The sequence below is a fragment of the Xiphophorus hellerii genome, chromosome 9 (genome assembly GCF_003331165.1).
Source record: "Xiphophorus hellerii strain 12219 chromosome 9, Xiphophorus_hellerii-4.1, whole genome shotgun sequence".
Taxonomy (NCBI): Eukaryota; Metazoa; Chordata; class Actinopteri; order Cyprinodontiformes; family Poeciliidae; genus Xiphophorus; species Xiphophorus hellerii.
The window spans coordinates 401,863-428,555 of NC_045680.1; the positions used below are offsets into that span (position 1 = coordinate 401,863).

The 26,693-nt window shown below is 39.6% G+C and overlaps 1 protein-coding gene across 10 annotated transcripts in view; it reads left to right on the forward strand.

The window, feature by feature from the left end:
* The window catches only part of sox2 (SRY-box transcription factor 2), a 176,475-nt gene that overhangs the window by 102,318 nt on the left and 47,464 nt on the right, over window positions 1–26,693 (forward strand). For 5 of the 10 annotated variants that reach the window (XM_032572001.1, XM_032571999.1, XM_032572003.1 and 2 more), the window contains 2 exons: window positions 19,760–20,110; window positions 21,752–24,740. In XM_032572001.1, coding sequence (XP_032427892.1) covers window positions 22,883–23,851 — 969 coding nt within the window. In that variant the 5' untranslated portion in view covers window positions 19,760–20,110; window positions 21,752–22,882 and the 3' untranslated portion in view covers window positions 23,852–24,740. Of the gene's footprint in view, window positions 1–19,759; window positions 20,111–21,751; window positions 24,741–24,944; window positions 24,965–26,693 lie in introns of those variants that run through there. The other 5 variants (XR_004340457.1, XR_004340455.1, XR_004340454.1 and 2 more) reach the window with 3 other exon arrangements.

Below are 26,693 nucleotides of genomic sequence, written 5' to 3' on the forward strand. Positions count from 1 at the left end.
TTCTCTGGAGCCTAGAGGGAAAGGTAAAAAGCAGCGGTGGGCCAGATTGGGCCCCCTTACCTCGACTTTGACACATGTGGTCTAAAGAGTCACAGGCTGCAGACCCTTAATTTAGGTCGATGGGACTAAGAAGAGGAAATCTCCAGGACTTAAACTCTGAAAAAATACCAGCTGCATCATTGTACTTTTTTTTTGTAGCTTTTGAATATTTCAGAAAATCAAGATAATTTTAATATAAAAGTTTGAGTAAATGTCAAAAAAGTCATTTTTAAGTTATGATTTCTTCAGTACAGAAAACAATATTCAGACCAACCTGAATATTGTTTCCTTGTGGAAAACGAAATGCCATCTAGACTAATGACTGTTTTCACACTTTGCAGCCAAACCTGCCATCAATCTGCTACTGACCCTTTTACATCTGTGGAGGAGTTTTGGCCCCTGCTTACGGAGCTAAATTGAAGCCATAAAGTTTGTTAAAAGCAAAATTTAACTGAAATGTTTTTTTTCAGAAGTCTCGTCTTTGGTTTTCTGCTTTCTGTAGAAAAACTTCAGCAGTTTGCAGTTAAGAAATAAACGTTTAACAGTTTTTAAAGATGCTGTTGGATCTTCAGTCTGAAGGAATAATTCTGAAATATTGATTTCATTTTTTGATTTCACTCCTCTGGCAGCCACCATGGCATCTGTCTCTCACCTGTAGGCCAACATGAAGCCTCTCAGCCGTTCAGACGTTCTCCTCCTTCTCCTCGTATTGATTCTTTCAGTCCGTCTTCATCCATCCATCTCCACTCTTCCTCTATTGATCCTCCTCTCCCTCGCTATCTGTCTCTCTTTGTCTTCTTATCGAGGTTTATTCTGGCTGCTGTTATTGACAGGCCCCTCGCTCCGCGGCCAGTTAATGCATCCCTAATCCCACCTTTGTTAGTCTGGAATGTTGTCTCTCCGTCACACACACACACCCCAACACACACGCACACACACACCCACACACACAATACATATATTTTGCTATGGCACCAGAGTGTGGAGTATAAAAGGCCACAGGATGTTGATTCCAGCTTTCTATTTGTTGGGAAAGCCATCTATCAATCAAAACACCGGCTGCTGTCTGTGTGTTTTTGTAATTGTGTGTGTGTGCGCGTGTGTGTGTGTGTGAGGGCCTTGAGTGACAGGCTGAATCATGGCTGAAGACGTTTGATAAGCTTGTATTGTCAATCGCTCCCCCCTCCGCTCCCTTCCACACCTCCGCCTCGATAAGAAATACATTCGACTGGAGCTGATAACGGTGTCAGGAGCAGCAAAGCCCCACTCTAAAGACACACACACACACACACACACACACACACACCAACACACGCCTCGCCACAGGAGAGGTGTCTGTCTTCAAACACCTTCGCTGTAAACGATACTTCCAACAAACAGCGCCGCCGCCGCCAGGAGAAAAGATTCAGATGTGTGTGTTTTTAGGACGGATGATGTGTGTGATATGCTAGGCTTATTGAATACGGTTTTAGCGATAGCGCCGCTGTGTGTGTGTGTTTGTGTGTGTTGTGACCAGCAGAGAGAGAATGCAGCAAGAGGCTTAGAGTGGCTGAAGCAGCGTCAGGTTTAGCAACGCAACGTAACCGAAGAATAAACAACTGTCTGTGTGTGTGTGGGTGTGTGTGTGTGTAGCCACCAGTTACATTTACTATTAAAATAGGCAGCTGTAATGGTTTTAGTGGAGATCCACTGTACTGGCCAGCGTCCGTGTCACACTGCATTGATGCAGTAACTCAAGCAAAATGAGGCCAAACCAAATCGTGAGCATTAAGTGACCAAACATTTACAGAGTATTTTATTTTTCTGACACGTTGCATTTTGGGTTTTCATTGTCTGTAATAATTAGATACATTTACTTGAGTAACTTTAAAAGAAATACTTTTAAGAGTATTTTTACTACACTGTATTTATTACATTTACTTAAGTAATTTTATTATAAAGTATTTCTATTCTTACTTGAGTAAAATTTCTGGATTCTCAACACACTGAATGAAAAACAAACATGTTTAAAACTCAGTTTCATTTTGTGTTGTATAAAACATCAGAATGTTCTTAAAGGGCCGGTTGCACCAGAATGTATTGATAAACCCCATTCAGCCGTTAAAATATCAATGGCTGTTTGTTTCAGAATTCATGAGGGTTTTCTTAAAATGAAATAATTTTGAACATCTTTTCATACTGATCAGTACATCAGTATCTTCTTTCTAATTGTTGTTGTGTTTTTTGCAGTCAAAATAACAGATTTTGTGGTACTAATATAGAAATATTTGTAATTTATTTTATGATATTTGCACTACTGTATGAGGTTAAATGTGACTTTTTATTACTCGCCATATAGAACGCAGACAGTCACTATAACCCAATGTCTTGGACCAATTTAGTGAAAGATTTGCACTAAAATAAGAATAACTGTGGGGATCTGTTGATCTTGTGTACATTTAGCAGATTTGTGAAAACTGGAGGGATTTATTGATTTAATTTGGAGTCTAGAGGGCCACATGAAAACCTACGGCGGGCCAGATTCGGCCCCCGGGCCTTGAGTTTGACACATTTCAACAAAAAATCCACCAGACACAGACACACACCTGCAGTTTTTGTTAAAGTTTTACAAGTTTTTTATTGAAAGAAACTGATTTGGAAAAATTTTCTTTTGCCAGATTTTATTTTTTGTTATTTATATAAATTATTGTCATTTTGGTCCTTAAAGTCTGACTTTTCAGATGTCCTAGAAGTCAACATTATTTGTTTCATGTCTTTATTCCTTCAACTCTTTAAAAGTCAGAATTTGTAAGTTTAATATTCAAATAATTGCTGACAATCGATTAAATGTCAGATTATCAGATTAATCATGCTCTACACTGTGATTAATCATTATTAGCGCCTAACTTTGTAAGCTTGAAATATAAATAAATATGCACACTGTTGGACAAATTAAAATGCATGAAATGATCTGATTTTGTTATGGTTGCAGAAATCTCCAGCACTCAACAGCAACTCAGAGCAACTTACTCCTCTACACATGTAAACAAGCAGCAAACGTCTTCAGGGGACAAATGACAGAAAATATGTGGTTTATTTTCTAATTCTTGTGTGGCCCCGCCCCTTTCTGCTTTCGCTCTGGGTAACTGCCCATATAAAAAAAAAATTATTCTGTCACGTTTTCAAAAAATGTTTTATTGTCTCAAACCAAATGAGGCAATGAAATAACTTTCAAATATTTCTATAAATTTGAAGATCCTCAGTTTTCAGGATTTTATATTCAGGAAAGCTTAAAGGAAGCCATTTTGTTTTAAATGTTAATTTATTTTATTAATTAATTTAAAAATGCGATGCAACAAAAGAAAGATGAGAAATGAGAAAACGTTTTTGCAGATTAATAAAATTTTTTTGATTAATCTACATTATGTAATATTAACATGTTAAGATTTTCAGATTAAAAGCATGCATTAATTCATTCATGTTGAGAGTCATAACTCAAAGTAAACAAATCTTTTAGATTTTAAATCTTCAAAATGTTGCTGTTCTGATGCTGAAAAGCGTCATAAAATATCTTAAAGTTCATTCCTTAGCATTTCTGTGTGTTTATTTTTATCTAATACTTTGAGTCATTAAAGCTCCATTCAGTTACTGACACTCCAAAGATAAAAGTATAAAAAATAAATTCATCTTTAATTATAGTCATATAATCTCACTCTGATGAACCCTGATAAAATATACCATTACAAAAAGTACATTTAGTTAAGTATACGCTGCAAAAACACAAAATCTTACCAAGTATTTTTGTCTGGTTTCCAGTTCAAATATCTTAATACACTTAAAATAGGACGAAACTAACTTACAGGTAACTTTTAGCAAGATATATTAGCTTGTTTTAAGTAAATAATCCCTTAAAATTGGAAAGTAGTGTTCATAACAAGACAGTTTTGCCATGTTCTGATGCTTTTATATCAATATTAAGAATTTACTGTCTTAAAACAAGCCATTAAATCTTGCTGAAAGTTTACTTGTAAGTTAGTTTTGTCTTATTTAAAGTGGGCTAAAATATTTGCACTAGAAAGTAAACCTTAAATATTTTAATCGCAGTGTATGGCATAAATACACTGTTGCTATATACAGAACTAAAAAATGTACATAATCAATAACAATATAGGATTGAGAAAAATCTTTCAGGATGTTTGCTTTTATTGTAAATACCTTCAAAGATGTTCCATATTCATAAATCTGATGCATCTCCTTTATTTTTTTATGAGATGAGAAAAATCAGTGATTAACAGAAACAGAACTCAAAATATATTTAACTTTGAAGCTTTAAAAAACTTCAAGGACTATTACTTTTGAATTTAGATTCACTCTGAATGTGATGTGTTTTCAAAATAAGAACTAAAAACAAGATAATCCAGATTATTACCATGTTAAACAATGTTTATTGGCGTCTGCCCAGACCAGCGTTTTGTGCAGAGAAAGAACAGTGACCTGTGAAGAGATTTCAGGAACGAGGCCGGGGCACAAAGTGAGCGGACGACCGAGGAGATAAGAGAGGGAAAGTGAAAAAGATAATGAAAGAGTGAAATTACCAGAGGGCACAAGAAAAGAGGGTTATTGTGCATGTGCATTAACAGGGTGTATGATGAAGTTAGTTTTGTGCTGTGTGCAGTGACTGCGGGCGAAGAAGGCGGAGGGGAAATCAATGGCAAATTACCCGCGCTCGCCTGCTCCATTGTACAGTATGGCTGCTATATTCTAAAGAAGGCACTTCCAAGATGATGCAGCCAAATGGTGGATGGACTGCAAGATCATTTTTATTGATTTGGAGGAGCCATCAATCGAGTCGGAGGAGTGTGTGTGTGTGCTTAGAGGTTGGGATGTGTGTCACAATACCCCACAGATCCAAGCTTTTTGTCCCTGTCTGCACATTAGCAACACACCCCGTCCCGCTGCTTTTTATTTACATTAGCGCCTGCATGGCTTAACGACGGACACAGACACGCTTCCCCATTACAGAACCCGTCTGGCCGCAGACGTCGGCATTGTTTGGGTTCGGGAGCGCAGAAATATTTTAAAATTAGAATCGACTACATGAACATCAGCAGACCTGTCTAGCTAATGGCTGAAAGCATTTTCTGGTTTTCTGTCCATCTTATTTAAAATATTACTGTCTGAAACTATTTTGTCATCTAAAAAGAGAAAGCAGAGAAATCCAAAAACTGTTCCTTCTTTATCGATGTTTGGTTTTTCTTTCTGTGATCACAAAAAGAATAAAATCAGGATGTCATCATAGCCTTGAAACTAAGGCCTTAAAATGTCTTAAATTCATTTAAAAAAACTTAAGTTGGCCTTAAATATTTTAATTGCAGGTCTTAAATTCTGTCTAGTATATTCTTTCCTGCAGGATTTTTCTGTCAGACAAACAGATCCACTCAGACATCTTTATTCTGTTCTGTGGAGTTAGGCGATTGTGGTTACCGCTAACTAGCTACCCTTGCTAAGTAGCTAGCTAGTTTTTTGCATCTATCATGAGTAAGTGTAAATTTATCACCACTTTCCTGGATAATATTCATCTTCACCACTGGCATTTTGTGCTACAAACTTTGGCACTACTACAGCTTAAAATATGCAGTTTACTTTTGTACGTTTCTAGTGTGATGCAGGTCTTAAATTTAATTGATATTGGTCTTAAAAAGTCTTAAATTTGAGTTGGTGAAACCTGCTGAAAACTTGATAAACAGTTTTTTTCTGTGAGAAGATGTCGGTTGGCCTTTTTTGTAGATCCTCAGTTGTTATGCCAAAGTAATAACATAAAGATAAACATCAAAATTATATGTTAACTATTTTACAAAAACTACATAAATATATAAATCAATTTGCAACTTATTTTTGTGGATTATTAATAAAGAATTTTGACTTTTTTCTAGAAAGTTTGAGATTAAAAATTCTTATCCTTTTTTTGCAAATTTTTGACTTTTCAAACACAAATTTCCAAGTTTTTTCTAGAAAAGTTTTCTGGCAAACATTTACTGCTTTTTGTACTTTTTTATTGAAAGAAACTGATTTTGAAATTTTTTTAAAATTATTTTTATTTTTACGAATTATTGTCATTTTGGTCCTTAAAATACCAAAATTCCCATTTATCTTTATATTTTGGTCCATCTGATGATGTAATTTTTGAATATTAAATCATTTGATCAGTTACTCAGTACTTGAGTCGACTTTTTACCAAATACTTTTTACTTTTACTTGAGTAAAATGTGTTGAAGCTACTCTTACTTGAGTATAATGTTTTGGTACTCTGTCCATCTCTGAATGTAAATAAAAGGTTAAAATTCCTGCATCGGTTCTTATGACAGTTTGTGTGTTTTTGTGTTTGCGCTCCATGCTGAGGCTCAGAGTGCAGCCTGGCAGAGTTTAATGCTGCAGGTGTCAGCCGTCGGAGTCCAGAACACGACGCCACACAACATGCCTACATGAAGATAATTGGATTACACTCATGGAACAACATGAGGAAGCAGAGCAGCAGGGATGAGTGATAATCATCCACTGATCGCATAATGCATTTTCTATTTAACTCACCTCTAATTCACACTCTGGAAAATCAGGACAGATGTTTCCATCTGTTCATGTTGCAAACGGTTTGTTTTCAATCAGCAGTGGGAAAAATGCTCTGCACCTACACTGCAAAAACACAAAATCATACCAAGTATTTTTGTCTAGTTTCTAGTGCAAATGACTTGGTTTTGTCTAATTTTAAGTGTACTAACCTTAAAGGAACTGTTCAGCAAGATACAGCAGTTTGTTTTAGGTAAATAAATCTTGATGAAAACTATTAGTTCAAATGGCAGGTGGTTTGTTTGCTTGTGGGAAAAATGTTTAGCGAAAAAACTGCCAGTGGAACCAGAACTTTTTGTCTTAAAATAAAGCTCCTATATCTTCCTGGACTTACTTCTAATTTAGTTTTCTCTCATTTCAAGTATTCTAAGATATTTGCACTAGAAACAAGACTAAAATACTTGGTAAGATTTTGTGTTTTTGCAGTGTACAGATTTCTAAAGATACTCGTATCACAAGAATCACGTACCGAATGAACACGACGACTCGGGGCGTTTGAGTTATTTTACAGATTCTAAGTTTTCCAACACATGGAAATCAAAAAAGTTCTTTCCTACAAGCGTCTTGTGCACTAGTAACATTTTAGGACTATTTGTAATTTAGAAGCGTAATAAAAGAAAAGCACTGGAGTTGCGCTAGCAAAAACAAACATTTTCTTCCAGCTAGTAGGTAGTCTAACATGAATAATTTTACTTTGGGCGTTAGGATGCAGTTAGTCAGCGCGGGGCACAGGGCTGTTCACCATCACGGTCATATCGCGTAGCACTTTGAGCTCATGTCACAAACAGTTGTTTACATGCAAGTACCTCAGAGACCACTAGGGGCCGCCTGCGGACCACCGGTGGTCTGGAAACCACAGTTTGAGAAAGACTGCTCTTAGCGGATGCTTCAGGTTAACTTTGCGTTTCAAACTGTTCTGGGAGAGGATCTTGTGGTCGGTTCTCAGCCCTCCGTTCACCTTTCACGCCGTTCAGCAGAGCGAGTTTGGCACACAGAGGTAAAGACGCCCCGAGTTAGACAAACAGGCCGGGTTTGTTTTCCCGTGGGCTGAAACACATTCAGAGTCTTTTAAATGCTGGTTGTGAAATTCAACAGGCAGTGTTTAAGGAGGAAGACGGCCGGTGTGTGTAAGTGTGTTCAGGGATCATTAAGCGGCGTCTCGCTCTGACCACCGTTTCCTGAACGCACGCATTGTCAGAGACGTGCCAAGTTTCTCGGCTGTAAGATAAACACTGAGATGCCTGCTGACTGTGTGATCCTGCAACCAGGAACCTGAACTCACCAGGTTTTGATCTGCAGCTCAGGCTAATTTATCTTTGCTCCAAGTCTGGATATTTGTTTTAACCATTTTATTTCTGTGTACTTTCCAAAATGCTAAAAACTGTTAGCTGACGTAGTCTGGTGGACTTTTGTTTTTGTTTTTATCAGTCCTGCTCTAATCTCTTATTGGAAAACAAAGTTTACTTCAGTTCGACGAAGGATGAGGGCCGTGCTAAGAAAATAGAAAATTATGAGAAGAATAAGACATACTAAAAAAATGCCATACTGTTTCAAGAAAAGAGTTGAAATAATATGAGAATAAAGTCACATTACAAAAATATTACGAGAATAATGTCGTAGTATTTTTATGTTGTTCTTGTAATTTTATGACTTCTCCTAATAGTTTTTTTTTCTTCTTAGTATTGTCCTAATACTTCATCATACATGAGAACAAAATCTACAAAAACTCTTTAAATGTGAAAATATTTTGGTTTGAATATTTGATCTCCAGGTGGAGTTATGAAAATAAGTCTCTAGACTTTAAAGGATGTTTTCACAACTGATTTTCCAGCAGATTTGGTTCAGTTTGGGATCAAAGTTGCAATATTTGTTACATTTTCAGCTGCTGTGATTGTCTTTCACACTGCACTGAGTCAAACAAACCAAACCATTTGAAAAACCTGTTCCCCTACTCGCCTGTGGGGGCGCTGCACCGAGAACAACTGAAGGAAACAACATAAAAACCTCTGGAGACGAAACTGAAGACGTTGACGTTGCAACTTCCTTCACAAAATGGAATGCCGTCATATTTTAGTGGTTGTAGGATTTATTTTCTGTCTTTGGTAAAAGACTAGTAGCCTTTTCTCCTACTTGCGCTAGGCTAACACATTTGTTTTGGTTGTATTTACCCAGAATCCCCTGTGCTGCGCCCACTTCCTGTGCAGGTAGTCCACTTCCTGCTTTTGGAGTGGTCTCAGGGTCCGCTTAGTGTTTGCATATGCATTTGAATCGCACCAGAATTCACTTCAACCAAACTGAAACTTATTTTTTCAGGTGGACCAGAGTTTGATTAGGATTCACGCTTCCCCCAACAAACCGGACTTTCTAGACAAATGGACTGGAGTTTGATCAAAGTGGACCAAACAGAATTCACCCTTAGTGTGACTCATTTGGCGTTTCTAGAAAATTGTGATTGCTTTGTTCACTCACTCACTGCAACATTGATGTTTTGAAAGAGAAAAAAAATATATTGGTAAGATTTAAACTACATTTTTATAAAAGCTGGAAATGTAACTTTCATCCAGCGCTGTTTGTACCTCCATTTTGGTTCCAGTGCAAGTAAAGGCCGGGGGAATGTCCTGCTATGTCACCAAAACAGAGCCAGTTCCTCACAAACCAAGGTCTGACTGTCAAGCTCATCCACAAACCTGGATAAACATGAAAACTCTCCGTCCCTCCTGCTCCGCACCAATCAGATCGCAGGCTCAGTCCCTGTTAGAAGCCGAGCCAACATACTCTCAGTGTGGACCTCTGAAATCTGTGTGTGCTTCTGCCAAGCTTAAACCTTCCTGGATCTCCTGTTGCCTTGGAGCCTCTCTGCCCTGGTGACCAAGGCTTATATCCTCCAACACACACACGGACCGGTGAGCGTTACTGTGTGGCTCTTGTGTTTGCAGCATTGACGCATAAGAAAGAAAAGCTTTTTTTTTCCTGGTTAAAGAGCTTATTGGGAACCAAGAAGAGTGTGCAGCAGTTTGAAATGTGAGGAACCAATAATGAGGCAATCTGAATATCAGCTTTGACAAAAAATATCCTGAAGGAAATACCAAGACTGAGCTTCTGATTTAAGATTTAGTCTCTCCAGCATTAATTGTTTTCAAGACAAGGAAAAGTACTTTTTATTTTTTTATCTGTGTGTTTCCTCCTTCAGTGCCAAAACATTGAATTAACTCTTTAAAATTGACGTTGCAATGTAACATTATCTGTGCAACACCAAAGTTTTTCAGAGTTGAATCCTGATACAATAGTGGAGCCGTTGTCAGTCAGTTGCTATAGCAACATGTCTGAGCAGCATCGCGACTTAGAGAGCAAGAAAAAAGCAGAATATGAATGGTTTTGATTTGTTCATCAGTGTTTTTTCTGCGTTATGTGGCGCATTGCACTAAATGAATAATATTTTCATCTCCAGGTTTTATTTAGCTAACAAGTTTGTTCGACCGCGGCAGGAAGTAAAAACGTTGTCAGTATAATTACGACCATAACAGCAAATGTCAAATAAATACTAAAGCAACTGAAGCTGGCAAGAACAATCGCTTAACTACTTTGGCCAAACATGAAAAATAGACTTTGGCAAACCTTCTTTCAAATGGTTCAGAAAGAAAATGAATAACAAAGCATGACGTCGCTCAGAGAACAAAGCATAGAGTTAGACTGAATAGATCCACACACTTTAACTAACACCTGATCTAGAGTTTTTGTCAGTATCAGGACCAATACAGATATTAATATCGGATCGGTGTATCTCTAATTCCAATTAATCTATCAATCAATCAAAGTTTATTTGTGTTGCTCATTTCAGCAGCAAGGTAGTTCAAGGTGCTTTACATCATAAAAACATAAAATTACAAATTTATAGAAAAAACACAATGCAGTCAACAATGTGACAGACATATTTTGATATAATGTTGGTAATATTTCATTTACTATGGTTCAGAAGCAGCTGGGATTTAGTCTAGATTTAAAAGGACTCGGTTTTGCAGCTTTTCTTGAAGTTTGTTCCAGATCTGTGGGCCATAGAAGCTGAATGCTGCTTCGCCATGTTCGGTTCTGGTTCTGGGGATGCAGAGCAGAACCAGAACCAGGAAGACCTGAGAGTTCTGGAAGGCTGCTATGACAACAGCAGCAGGTCTTTAATGTATTGTGGTGCTAAACCGTTCAGTGATTTATAAACTAACAGTTTAAGTTTATCCTCTGAGCTGCATCCAAATGTGTTGGTTTGTAAAAAGCTGCGTTTGAGTTTGTGAGGCTGTGATTCAGTTTAGATACTTAAAAAATAAATAATAGTTCTTATGGTCATTTTTATTGTTATTACAATAGTACCACAAAATATTGTGATGAAACCTTAAGTCCACATTGCCCACCATGAGTTTACAGCTATGAAAGAATTTAAATATTTTAGAAATTTGAAATTGTTGCAGCTTAAAAGTAATTGGTCCTTTTATGACTATAAATGGTGGAGCCATATTTAGTAAATGTTTACATTTGGTTTGGATTGAAGATTGGCATGGTAGCTACACTTATTAATTTCATACATTAATGCACTTTTTACAACTTCGAAGCTACTTAGTGAATTTAGTTCGTGCTTGTTTCTGTGGCAACCAGGACATTTATAATTAAATATAGTCCATATCCTCAATTGCATATGAAAACAAGTGTGTATAAGTAGACCTGTCCGTGTGTTTGTGGGGGTGTGCGTGTTGGTGTGCAGGGGTGTGTGAAGGTATCATCACGGCTCGGTAGCAGCTAGCTAGCGGCTAAATGACTCTCCACACTTCATTAACGGTGATGAGGTGAGCTGCTCATCTCTTCATTGTTAGCTAGCGCTAAGCTGCAGTAATCCCAAACAAAGGGCCGGGGCTTGGCGGCAGCCACCGTGGATTAGACCGCTTTCTAGAAACATCCGAGAGGGATCCATTCTCATTCAAATTGGCTTGTAAACAAAACCAGCAGCGGCTGCAAGAGAGATGAGTGCATGATGGAGGAAGTGTGACATATCCTATATGTGTACATGTGTAATATAGCTGCGTGTGTATCTGTGTGTGCAGAGGAATGTATTTGGATATATTTCGACGAAGCAACGCATGTGTGCAAGAGAGGCTTAGAAATGGATAGTTACATTTTCAGATCAAATATAAAATATGCGCAACTTGAGGATGACTTAAAAAAATAATAATTCAGCATCACACTGCAAAATCACAAAATCTTACCAAGTATTTTTGGTTTAGTTTCCAAGTGCAAATATTTTCGTTTTGTCTCAATTTAAGTCTACTAAGTTACTTTTTAGTAGGATGTAGGACAGGGGCGTCAAACTCAGTTTAATTTTGGGTCATATAAAAAATCTGAATGTTCTTAAAGGGCCGGTTGTGCCACAATATATTAACAAAGCTAACTAAACTGTTAAAATATCAATAAATAGCTGTTCCTCCAGCATTTTGTGAATGCTTTAGTATTTTTTTGCGATCAAAATTCCAGATTTTTGGTGCCAGTTAAGAAATGTTTGTAAGGAATTTTTACAATATTTGTTCTAATGTATGATGTTAAATGTGACTTTTTATTACACGCCGTATCAGACTATAACTTAACAAGTCAAAACCAAATGATTTTGACCAATTTTGAGAAAATTTGCAGTTTAGAGGGCCACATAAAAAGCTACGGCGAGCCAGATTTGGCCCCCAGGCCTTGAGTTTGACACCTGTGATATAGGAGCTTGTTTTACATCAATAATTCTTGAACATTTATAAAAAGTACTAGTTTAATTTCTCTTTATTTTATAACAAGGAAAATATGTCCTTGGTATAAGTGCAAAAATCTGCCAGTAGAACTATTACTTTTTATCAATATTCGTCTCTAGATGAATATTATTGACTCAATATTATTGAGTTATTGACTCAAAACAAGCTCTTGTGTTGGTGAAAATGACTTGCACAATTCAAGTGTACTGAGATATTAGTGCTTGAAACTAAACAAAAATACTTGGGAAGATTTTGTTTTTGCAGTGTATAAAGTTGGCCCAAACAGCCAAAAACAAAGTCGTCTCCAAGTCTAACAACCTTACAACTTTATGCCACACAAATATTCCCACAAAGCATCATATAAAACAGAGCTGTGAAGTTTTATGGTACCATCCACCCATCTACTGTCTGTAAGCTTCTGGTGTTGATTCCTGTAAAAGTTGCAGTTCAGTTCACACCAGTTCAATGCATCAACCATAAAGCTAGCTTAATCCATCTTTACTGTCACTGTTACTGCTGTATAAAAACCTCAAATTAAAATAAACAGACAGCCCTCAGCCTGGCGGGGGGCAGGTAAAACTTGGTGACCCGCCAGGCTGATGAAACACTCTGAGGTTCAAAACCAGAGCAGAAAAATACAGTTTCACTTTGTGATTCACAGACAGACGTGCTGCACCAGAGTGAGACCAACTTCCACCTGTTTCATAGCGACATGATGCTAAACTGATGCTGTTTTTTTCTGGTGCTTCATCACAGATGCCTGTAAAACAGATTAAACTGCGTTGCTTCATGCCATCTCTGTAACTGACTGCACTATATTTCTTTTTTTTTTTTCCAACTTTCTTTATTGAATTTTACAGCTTGACATACATCAAACATTAGTACAATGAAAACACGGTAGTTATAGATAGAGAGAAGAGGAAGTTCAAGCTGATTTCTCCCAGAACCCAACCCACCCCGTCCAGGTCTAAGCACAAGACAAACAGCCAGCAGAGATCCAATCCCTGCAACAGCTTCTAGCAACACGACATACACACACATCCATACTGCACTATATTTCTTAATGGCACTCAGATGATAAGTCTCTTTGAGTCGTCTGATAATCCGACTTCATTTCTCCTCAGAGAGATTTCCTTATTCATCTAATATTCTGATCTTCGTTTCCTCCTCATCCTGACAGACAATATATGAAGGCGATCAATAACAAATCCACAAACACAAACTCTTATATGACTTGATCGTTATTAACTGTCCATCAAATAAACAGTTCGTGCTTTTAAATAAACCGTAATTATGTGGATGCATGTCTGATATGTTGTCATAAATATTCCCATCCGTGTAATGATGAAATATTTAAATATTCAATATGTCAGGAGTTGAAAAATCATGGCCTTAGAACAAAAAACCATCTGTTCAACTTTAAATTGTTCAAGTTAGCAACCATTTAGAAAGCATGAAGACTATAACTGACACAGATGACAGTTTAATTATCATCAAGATAATCTAAGGATGTGCAATTCTGTGTCTAATCTTAAATATAATCCTGAAAATTGAATGGTTCACGACATTTAATGGTTTACTTACTAAATAAGTAAAAATATTATTTGATTTCTGCATGTTAAAAATAGAGTGATGTTTGTTTTATATAGTGTTATAATATATAGATCATGTGCATCTCCTCCTTTCCTGACTGTCGAAGCTGCAGTATGTAACTTTTACAAGAATATGTTTTTCCATATTTATTAAAACTGCCACCATGTTCTGACAGTTTAAGAAATAATCTGTGAAAAAATCGATTTCCTCCTTCCTGAGCTACTAATATAGTCTGCAAAAATGCACCAATAACAACCGATCAGAGCCAGGAGGCGGGTCTTAGTGCTGTCAATCAACCTCCTGTACTCTGCTCAATGTGCTAATGGTGGAAAAACAATTTAGTGTTACAGAAAAACCGTTTATTCTCCGTCATCAGTGGCTATGCTAACCAGCATTAGCAATGATGTCAGGATATGCTGTGGTGAACCAGCTATAATTTAGCAAAGAGCAATCGGGACGGGGCGAGCCTGAGAGTGATTGACAGCACTAAGACCCTCCCCCTGGCTCTGATTGGTTGTTTCTGAGTGAGGGGTGTATTTCTGCAGTTAGTACTGGGAGCACTGGGAGAAAGCAAAGTTTTTTTTTCTTTTTCTTTTTTACAGATTACCTAATTGTGTTACATTGTCACAACATAATGATTTTAACAAATATGTACAAAACCTTTTTAATAAAAGCTGCAGCTTTAAGGAGAGCTGTCTGTCCCTGTTTAATGCATCAAACAGTAAAACATTTGTTAAAAGCAAAAGAAAAAAAATTGCTTAGAAGCCATTTTGTGTGATTAAGCATTAACATGATGACCAAAGTAGGGCCACGATTTTCACACTTTTAATTTTGATTAATTAAATACGTAAATTGTTATGTGTTAAAAACTTTTCTATTTTTTTTTACTTTTTTTTTTTCCTAACATATAAAAATCCAAAGCCGGAACCTTTGCGTTGTGTTTCTGGTACGCCAGTAAATCTGACGCACATGCAGCAACTGCAAACAACAACAACCACCAAGCTGCTTGTTTGGGAGTCAATTTCTGCTCATTGAAACGATCTGATTGGATGCTGGAAAATACTATTGTTGTGTTTGTCTTGCGTTAAAAGGAGTTAGCCTATCAGAGAACGTAATCTAGCCTTAAATTAGCATCTCCATGCTAAACACGTAGCAGCAGCACAGCCTCAGATGCTAACGTCAGCGAATGTATTTCTATGAATGATCAGGAGTTCCTGAAACACTAATCTGATGGATAAATTACATAAATAACAAATAAAAAAAACAATAGATATGTTTTTTGTTGAACTTAAATGTCTATTTCTTAAATAATTTAGCTGCAAAATGGTGTTTTGAATTGAAAATGTTGCTTATATTTGTCAGGTTTTTAAATTAAAATCAATTGCAAATAAAATAGAAAATTAAATAACAGATTAAAAACAAATATTTTTTGTTGAACTCATATATCCATTTGTTCAATAATTTAGCTGCAAAAAGGGATTTTGAATTATAAATGTTGCTTATTTTTGACGGGGGTTTAAAATGAAAATCAGTTTAAATGCGAATAATTACTTACAGACCATGCAGTTAACTGGAGAAACCATTTGAATTGAGTCCCACCACTCCTAGAGTTTTATCAGGAAGAGTTAGAGTAAAACGTGAGCCTGAAAAGATGGCGACCCCCCAGAATGTCTCTCCAGATCTGCTCAAGCTGTTTGTGATTCTGTCCTTCATAATGAGATGCCAACAAAGTGTGTTGTTCAGCAAATATCTGGCAGCTGTGTCCGTGTATCTTCCCGCCGCCGCCTGGGCAAACAACTGCTGGACTGACCAGCCGGATGCTCTCTGCTGGTGGTCAGCACTTTGGTATCTTCAGAGCTTTAATCCTCAACTTTGTGCTCTCTGTCCTGCACCTTTCTGACAGCAGCCATGTCCATGCCGAGGCAGGCCGCCTGAAAAGAGCTGTTCAGATATGAAAATTTATGTCCACACTTGCATTTTAAAGGCTTTTTTCTTCCCTTTTCAGAAAAGTTTTCTGTCCACATAGAAAGTTGAAAGCTGTGTTGCATCATGTGGTGGAATGGGTCAGGCACAGAGGAGTGTTGGGTTTTCACAGGTCTAACCTTCACTGTGTGACTCTGCAAGGCCGCATACGCACAGTTCAGTTCACACCGAAGAACGGCTTCTGCCTCCGTCCTTTCAGACACCACCAACACCACCAACACCACAAACACCACCAACACAATAAACACCACCAACACCACCAACACAATAAACACCACCAACACAATAAACACCACCAACACAATAAACACCACCAACACAATAAACACCACCAACACAATAAACACCATAAACATGATAAACATGATGAACAGGATGAAGACCTGTTTCATGGTCCGTTTTCACACTCTCTTTGTCGTGTTTCAATAAATATGTAATTTTGCTCATCAGCTGTCACACATCAGAGATCTGGTTTTGGAGAAATATCAAATTTGACTTAATTGACTTAATGTTTTAAAATGAGCAATTTTAAAAATGTTTTATTTCTCTGGTGCCAAGAGTTTAAATATCTGTCCAACAGACATCTTCGCAAATCAAAGGTTTGCTTTGATTTGTTTTTGCATAAATGAGGGTAACTTCTGCTGATGATTTCCCGCAGCACTGATTGGCCAAGCAATGTAATATGATCCTCTGCAGCAATGATGGCCAACCGGAGCGTGTCATCACGACTTCACACAAGTGTGTCTTTACCTCTGTGGCAAAGGCTCCTCCGAACCCCTGAGACCGACTCATCGAACCCCTAGGGTTTGATAGAACCAGGTTAAGAACCGCTGCTCTAGATCTTCCTGGGACATTAGTCCTTAGTCTCTTGGAATTGTTTATGTTCTGCAAAATAGTTCAAGCTCATCAGAAGTCTTCAAATGTGACCAAAAATTTAGTTTTTACTTTGACTGGGCCATCAGTACAGATAATTGTGTTTTAATTTAAACCTGTGGATAGTTTTGGAGGATTTTAAACATTATTACTTGGAATGTATTGTGACGATAACGGATAAATAATAAATGCCCCCAATGTACTTCTGATAGTAAAGTTGAAGACAGGAAAATGAATTTGAGCAAAACCAGGTGCGCTGAGAGAGAGTGTGAACTCATGCAGACGTTTGGTGATGCTGAGAGCCTCTGCTGGACCCGAACGCAGCCTCTAACTGCATAACTATCTCTTCTCAAGGACCAGAACATCAGCGCTAATGAATGGGCGGCTTTCTGTGTGTGTGGTAATGTTTGTGCGTGCGCCATGATTGACAGTTGGCTAGCAGTGTTTCCTTCAGTCAGGGCCTCCCTTTTCACTGAATACTGTGTCAATGTGTCTGCCGCACACACACACACACACACACACACACACACACACACACACCGACGCTATGCTTTTGCAGACACACAAAGGGAGAAAAGCCCACTGTGGCTCTTCCATCAGGCAGCGCTGCAGAAAAAACACAAACAGACGCTGCAAATGTGTCGGCTCTCATGCATATGGAGGCGTTAGCATGCATGTGTAATATGCATTTGTGTGAATGTGCAGAATCACATGTGAATGTTTTGTGTGTGTGTGTGTGTGTGTGTGTGTGTGTGTGTGTGTGTAAGAGACATTAGCATTCAGTGATGGTTGTAGCCTTTCTAAAAGCTCCCATGGTGCTGCGGGCCTTTCTCTCCTTTTTGCAGGTTTTAAACACGTGATCTCGTTCTCCCTCCTCAGTTTCTGGGTTTAGAATTAAAATTCTGCGACTGATTCAGATTGATCAGATAAATCTGAGTTATTTCCCTCTGAGAGCGCTGATCTTCTCTCTCTCATCTGTTTTTTGTTTTCATGTCTTCCTTTGGTTCAGTTTTTATTTAACTCCAAGCTGCTGTCTGGTTTCTGCTGCCATGCACTCCCTCATATGAACTTTGACCCTGGATGCCTGAAGGTGGATCTCATTCCTCCAAATAAAACCCAGCAGTGAACTGACTGTGTCGCGATTTGGTGATTTTATTTTTGCTGCTGCTTAAACTCATGTAGGCAGCAGTCATTTCACTTTTCTTTCTTATTTGAAAATGGAAGCGTTTAAAAATATTTAATTCTGCTTTTTGAAAAGTGCAGCTTGCATGATGAATATTTTGGAGAGTAAATAAAGAATATTGACTTTCCAGTTCTAAATGTCATTAATTAAAAACCTGCTGTTAGAAGAAACTGAAGAAACTTCTGTGAAAGATGATTAGGTTATAAAACAAAACATCTCTCCATCACTGTAGGTGATGAAAACTTTATCAAACTGGAGGCCCGGGGGCCAAACCCGGCCCACTAGTGCTTTTATGTGGCCCTCTAGATATCAGCTGTGAGTTTAAATCTTATTTTATAATCAAATCAAAACAGTTTTAATCTGTAAGATGCCAAATAACATAAAAAAGATGTTCAGTAGTCAGTTTTAGGATATTGAATGCAGAAGCAGCTATTTATTAATATTTTAAGTTTTTTTTTTATGGGTTTTGGGAACATTAAATAAATTGATACAACCTAATATGAAAATGGGTTTAACAGAAATTATGATTCTTTGAGGGAATTTTGTCACTTTTTACATATTTGGATGTAATTTTTATTTATTACTATTAATTTAGATCAATATCTGCAAACTGAGAGGTAAATATATGTTGATGTGTTTTCTGATGTTCTGACTCCATGATCTGGTTTTTAAAAAAAGATTCCTCTCTGTTCATCTTTTCCTTCCTCCATTATTTGGGCCTTCATCCCCCCCTTCCTCCTCATCCTCCTCTTCCTGCTATTCATCTCTCCTCATCCCTTCACCTGCTGCCCTCCAGCCTCCATCCTGTGACAGACAGCGTGTCCTCACCTTGTAACGATCACAGACATCCAATCTGTTTGGCTCGGGATCATCCCCCTGCGCGCGCATTGTACATCCGTTAAATGCTTTATTGATTAGCCTGCAGTTAATTACGGATTGCATCAAACTGGAGGCCGCAGGATGCGCCGTACAGGTGCGCATCTGGACCTGAGCAGGTCGCTCCAGTCAGACTCATCTCCGTGCATTTCAGCGGAAAGGAGCAAACCCTGCAGCACGCTGTGTTTTAAATCCAGAGCAGATCTTTAATGTATTCTGGATTAAAGCTCCATGCACCTGACCAGACCCACTTTATTGTTAAACGCCATCACTACTAGTTTTTGCACAAAACACAAAAAAGTAAATAATAATATTAATAATAATATGTGAAACTTGCAGCAGCAGGCACCTTTTCTAGCTGTTTCCCCCCCTTTTCATCCCGTGTCACTTTCTCTTTGACACTGCCGTTTACTTTGCAAAAAGAAAAAAAGGAGCGAAAAAAAAATCTTTATCAAATCCCCATTCTGAGGCTTTCAATAAGGCAGGCCATTACCTCACTGGCGCTTTTGTTCGGCCTATACAAGAGAGAACAAAATGGTTATTCAGGAGGACGCTTTAGATTTTTATTGTGGGCTCGCTATTCACAAAGAGCACCGTTATTGTATTAAAAAGAACCATCTGTGGCAGAAACAATGGCTTCAAATTATCTGTGAATACCCAGTGAACAAAATATAAAGCTTTTTCCTGCTCATTATGTGGGCTAAGCTAGGGGGTGGAAGATAGGAGAGGCACAGACTTTGCTATAACTGACTTTTGTTGTTCTTGCTTGCATTCTTCTCCTTTTTAAATCGGCCCCCTTTTCACATTGTGTCGCCATAAACGGCTTTTCTTGTTGCAGGGACTCGCGGAGAGAAGACAAGCGGAGCTCCAGACAGAGAGCGAGGCTGCGCGGCTCCGCTCGCCCGGCGAAGGCAGCCCGGCGGTCGGATCGGAACCGCGCGGACTCCCGGGGGCTACGGAGGGGAGGCGGCATGCGGGACGGGACGCAGCCGGACCTGGAGCAGCTGCCGCCGGACTCATTTGGGCCGCGGCGACGGCTGAAGATTTCCTGGGGAAGTTGAGCGAAACGGCGAGTTGCTTAATTTGCGCCAATCAAGAGGAGAGGAAGACAAGTCCCGAAGTGGCAGCAAGTTGAACTGCGATGGAGAGGAGAAGCCCCGAGCGTGTGGCTCTGCGTGTCCGTGTGCATGTAAGTGTGTGTTTCAGCTGGTGTGTGTGCGTGTGAGGGCGTGTGTGTGTGTGTGTGTGTGTGTGTTAAGCATGCAGTGTTGTGGAATGACACCGCATGGCTTTATGAACTTGACTCTCAGATGTTTTTCGCTTTTGACAGTTTAGAAAAATAACAAACATTATGGGGAATATTTTATATTTGGCAATTTAACGACGGATTATTATTAAAGCGATTAATATTAAATAATTCACATTTTCACCAAAATGGACTCATTTTGCAGCTTTTTTGCATTTGATTGGATTTCGCTTAAATATTTTTTTTAATGATTGTGAATAAATATTTTTCCCCATATAAAATTTAATTAATATTCATTTTAGCGCACATTGTGATAAGTCTGAACATAAAATCTATTAAATATCAAACGCATCGTTTTTATGTGAATTTTCTCTGATCACACATCGAGTCGGATATTCATGCAACAAAACATATGCTTCATGTTTTGTTCTGCACGGCCCCTAGCGGCTGCATATACAACATTATTATCATTTTATCTGCAACTTCTTTGACTCTTTCGTTACGCACAAATCCAATGTTGTTTCATTTTGCTATTATTAATGTTTCTCTGTATTTTTGCCATGTGGTTATTAATATTTGGTCGGGGTAAACTTGCACAATTTTTGGCGCAACAAGTTAAAAACTTAACCTTCGCAACTTGAATTAGATTTCAAATCCAGCCTGTTTTTCCTCTCACCTGCTCTTGTGCCTCCATAAAACCGTGTTTTTGCTGTCGCGCCGCTTGTTGTATATTTTTGCAGGATCCGTGCTGGATGGTGTGGCGGGGGGTCGCAGGGAGCCGCCCCGCTAGTTTTTGTCAAGCAGCGGCTTTAATTCGGGATGATTGTGGATGCAGGGGCCATTCCCGCGGTTGGCTGGGGGCCTTGCTTTCAGACAGCAGCAGGGCCCCGCTGTTCCTTTATTATCATAAGCAGATTAGAGGTAGCGGGGAACACACTCAGATGCAGATAGCAGCCGAGCGGCCCATTTCAACCTTGCATCATAATGGACCGAGGTGCATGTGTCGCCCCTCGCTGCCTATTAAGCACAAGATGAATCTTATGTAAGGTGGCCGAGGCCGGCATAATGAGAGCAGGGAGGGGGGGTCTGTCCTCCATTTATTATCAAATGACTAAAACAAAAATAATGTCTTGATCTCTGCTTGTTTGATTTAATCTGGATGCTCGTGTTTACATGAAATCATGTCAGGTGGGATTGATTTAGCTTCGGTTTGCTGCTGCTGGCAGAATAACAAAAGTTTCTCTTCTGGATGAACATCTTTTAGGTATTTTATTTGTGCTGAACTGATCTGAGGAGCAGCAGCGTTCGCAGTTTCAGTTTCGTCCACTAGGCGGCGCTTGTGTCACGCAGCACGGCGTGTTTCTGCGGGATGAAACATCCAGCTTCTGAAAACTTTTACTCTGAATCCACTTACTGCTCTGATTACAACAGAACCAGCGGTTGGATTTATATATATACATACATATATTTATTTATTTACTCCTGTCTCACCGACATGTTTGTTGGAATTAGATTTGGGGGGAAAAATCCGCTTTATTTTGATTTATTCCTCATATTTTATTTCTCCTCCCTGCACACTGCCAGCAGCAGCACCAGAGGAAGTGGAAGTGGAGTTGGGTCTTTGTCCGGACAGATGTAGCGACAACATCCCAAACAAAATGAGATGAGCCCGTCTGCCTTCTGTGTGTTGGCATTCAACTTGGCTAAACAAAAGAAGAAGAAGAAGAAGAAGAAGAAGAAGAAGAGGGGAGGGGGGTCTTGGATTACCTTTCCTCTTTTCAACGCCAAAACCAGCCATGGCTTCTTCCATTCAGCGCTTTGAGTAACTAACAAAGTTTATTTAAGTATTTTTGTTGTTTTATCAGACCTGGAAATGAGGGAATTAAAACCTTTAAAAAATGAAACAACAGGAGTGACACGAGCCACTAAGAACAAATCAATCCTGACAAATTAATTGAATTATAACTTTTGGTTTAATCTTTACAATCTGATCCACTATCAGAGCATATTTTTCAATCTTTGAATATCTTCTAAACTCCAAGTAAATGGGAAGTTTAAGACATTATTTAATTAGTTTTGTTTTATTTTGTATATATAGAAAAGTCATACATAACCTCGGATAAAAAGTATTTTCAGAAGTGTGGAAAATAGTAAACATGTACTTTATATTGGATGTTGAGAGTGAGAGCGCTTCCTCTGCCGCTTCGGGGCATTTAGGCCCCGCCCATTATGCTAATTAAGGCTCTCATTGGCGCGTCGTGGAGAACGCGCGCTCTGATTGGCCAGGTCGAAGCCATTTATTCTCTGACAGCCCAGTCACATGAATGGTTGTCTATTAACTTGTCCAAAAACTATCTGGAGTTGTCAAGGCTCAGGCGGACAGAGCGGCGAAAAAGTGCCGTTTGTTGATGCTTTTTCCACCGAGCGGGAGAAGTTTTTGTGGACACAACATCGCGGGGACCTTTTTGGGAAAAGCCTCTCTTGTCACACACACTCACACGCTGACTCTGTGACACACACTCTCTGGTGGGAACAGGGAGAGAGAAGGGAGAGAGTGTGGAGACGCGACTTGATGCTTGTTTTTGTCCAGAGAAAAGTTGCGGAGAAGATCGACAGGTAACTTTTTCCCTCTCCTGCCTCCGTCTGCCTCCGGCTGCTGGAGTTTGTCTCCTTCCTCTTTTCGGCTCGGAAGCTCCCAACTGAAAGCTGTTCCTCATGTATAACATGATGGAGACTGAACTGAAGCCCCCAGCTCCCCAGACCAACACGGGGGGCACGGGCAACCCCAACACCCCGGGGAACGGCCCGAACCAGAAAAACAGCCCGGAGCGGGTCAAGAGACCCATGAACGCGTTCATGGTGTGGTCCCGGGGCCAGAGGAGGAAGATGGCGCAAGAAAACCCCAAAATGCACAACTCCGAAATCAGCAAGAGGCTGGGCGCCGAGTGGAAACTTCTGTCGGAAAGCGAGAAGAGACCGTTCATCGACGAAGCCAAGCGGCTGAGGGCCCTGCACATGAAGGAGCACCCGGATTACAAATACCGGCCCCGGCGGAAAACCAAGACCCTCATGAAGAAGGACAAGTACACCCTGCCCGGCGGGCTGCTGGCCCCTGGAGGAAACGGGATGGGGACTGGGGTCGGCGTGGGAGTGGGGGCCGGACTGGGCGGTGGGGTGAACCAGCGGATGGACAGCTATGCGGCGCACATGAACGGCTGGACCAACGGCGGCTACGGGATGATGCAGGACCAGCTGAGCTACCAGCACCCGGGGCTGAACGCGCACAACCCGGGCCAGATGCAGTCCATGCACCGCTACGACATGAGCGCCCTGCAGTACAACTCCATGACGAGCTCCCAGAGCTACATGAACGGCTCCCCGACCTACTCCATGTCCTACTCCCAGCAGAGCACGCCGGGGATGACCGCGCTGGGCTCCATGGGGCCTTCCTCGGTGGTCAAGTCCGAGTCCAGCAGCTCCAGCCCGCCCGTCGTCACCTCGTCGTCCCACCGGGCCGCCCCGGGCTGCCAGAGCGGCGACCTGAGGGACATGATCAGCATGTACCTGCCGGGGGCCGAGGTGAGCGACCAGAGCGCCCAGAGCAGGTTACACATGTCCGGGCACTACCAGAGCACCGTGCCCGGGACGACGATCAACGGCACGCTGCCATTAACACACATGTAAGAGACTCGGAGCCCATGAAGAGAAGAAGAAGAAGAAGAAGAAGAAAAAGAAAAACAACCCGAACTTTTATAAGAGAAACTCTGGACTACTTAACGTTGGACTATTTTTGTACAGACAAATTTCGGGGTGGGAAAAGTTGTATAGAAGTCTCCAAGAAAAAGGAAACCGCTCTTTTTTCTCTCTCTCTTTCATTTAATAAGGAAGCTCTAGAGGAACGGCAGGAGACCCGCTTCACCGCCGGTGGAGTTTGGAAATCTAGAAAGTGGGAGTCGCAATCAAATGTTTTATTATTGCAATCACCTTTTGTACAGTATTTATCAAAGAAACATTACAATCAGATGAAATTGTTAAACTGCAAGAGGTTGCAATTTTTATATAAAGCAACGCCAGTTCTGCAGAAAATATTAAAAGGTGAAAATGGCAGAACTGGGATTATATGCTCCTTAATTACTGCAAACATTGGAAAGAAAAGGGACATAAGCAGGTAATACTGTTATTTTTTTTCTTTAAAAGTCAATATTACTAAAAAAAAAAATTAAATTTTCTTTTACAAAATATGACACTTTTTTTTCCTGTCATAGGTTGTTAATTTATATTTCCGTCTCCCACTTCTCATCTGTTAGAGATATGACGCTTGTGCTCTTTATTTTCTAATTGATTTGTACAGTTTCTGTATATTTACTGTGACATTTTAAGTTTTTATTTCCAAATCCATTCCCGTAGTTGTATTTTTTAAAAGAATTGTGGCCTGTACGCAGAAGCCAACCACTCCATGTACATATTACCGGAACTAATACCATCCTTATAACAGTTACAATTTCAGCTGAGTATATATATTTTTTTTCAATATGCAGTTTGAAAAATGAATAAATTTTTTGAAATTTGGATACTTGAAATTGTTTGAGTTTTGATTTTTCTTTCCCACTCATCACGTGTTGTCATCTGTCTGTTTATGATTTCATTTTAAAGCAAATTGAGGATTTTATTTTATTTTTTTAACTTTAGAAGCAGATCATATTTGCGCTCTTTTTTAGCAGGATGTCAGCACAAATAACCAACTGCTTCAGGATCCCCAGTATTTTCTAATGGCCTCATCAGATTTTCCATCCGCAGGTATAAACTTTTATTTCTCTTCTTCTGTAACAGACTTTTCAGAGTTTTTTGCTGAAGCCAATCAGTTAAACATCTGCATTTTTTTAATGTTAACATCGTTTTTAATGTTTAATATTTCTGCAGTAATAGATGTTATGCTGCTATTCACAAACCAAATGAGTTCAAAGTGTGGGCCAGAGCGTTTCCTCTCTCTTCATGCTGTAAATCCCAGGGTTGTCTTAACAGGATAACAGTTTAAATTAGCGGTAAATTGAAGGGGAGTCCGCTAAAAAAGAGAAGAAGGCGGAAAAGCGCCTATTTCTAATAGCGCCACGCAGATTGTCCGTTTTTAATTTCATGTTTAATCAAACTGCTCCTGCTGTTCCGGTAACCCACCAACACTTCCTCTGTTTTTATTAAATAAGACGAGGGGGGGGATCCTGCATGCATCTTCATGTCAAGCCGACCCGAACCAATAATAATAATAATAATAATAATAATAATAATAATAATAATAATAATAATAATCCCTATGATGAGCTAACAGCTCGGCCTTAATTTTCCTAACCGTTTTAAATCTGGGGGGAGTGTGTCAGCCTGTGTGTGTGTGTGTGGGGTGGGTGTGTGTGTGTGTGTGTGTGTGAGGTAGATTAGGGCCGTTGTGTCTTTGCAGGCTCGGTCCCCGGGGGAGCGGCAGATGAATATTTGAAGAGGCCACTCGGTATTTATCCATCTCCTTCTCAGTCGCTCAGGCGGACTTTGAAGAGGTCAGGGGATCGTTGCTTGGCCCATTAATTATTGATCCGAACAGCTGAATTGCTTGTAATAGCCGAGAAGGCCGCTGATAAACAATTTGTTTCTAAAAGGTCGCAGTGGACGCGTTAAACTCCCTCATGTTTTTTCCTTTTTGTTACATTTTATTCCCATGAACGCTGGGCCCCTGCAGGCCCCGAGGCCCCGTAAAATTAATAATTTCTCTCCCTATATCAGCTCTGTAGCTTTGATGTGATGGAAAAAGGCTTTTTGAACACATGGAGCGCTTGATGTATTTTTCAAAGCTGATACAAAGTGTTGGTGACACCTAAAGAGAAAACTCAGCGAGCTTTAAAAAGCGGAGAAACTCAATATTTCATTCATGCTAATTGAAGAAAACGATTTCATTTGTTCCTTTCCAGTAATAATTCACAGTTTACGCACTTTGTTTTCCTTTCAAACTGAGCATATTTTAATTTAAAAAAAGGAAAATGATAAATACACAAGACGCAAAAATGTAATAGTAAACATTACCCCACATTTGTTTTGTGAAAAAAAGGTTGAGCCCACAAGGCGTCCTAGTTCAAACATTAAATAAAGGTGCTGCCCAACCTGCGCAAACACAGGTGATGAACGGAATCAAGGGTCCAAAATGTTTCACAGAAAAATGTCATAAAATCTGATCAAACGGTCAAACTGACCGTCAGAGTGGAGATAAAACCAAAGTTAAAGCAGAAACATTTACTTTCACATCCATCCATCCATCCATCCATCCATCCATCCATCCATCCATCCATCCATCCATCCATCCATCCATCTGTTTCTCGCGTGCAGTCTGGCGGCCGCAGCTCGAGGCTATTTGGTTTGCAACAGGTGGTGAGCGCGCGCCACTTTCCCCCTTATTTTACCTCCCAGATTAAAAACCAACCAAACACCTTCCAGATGTTTTCTGCTGGCTGCGAAACACCGACACGATTAATAACAAACGCGTCCAAAA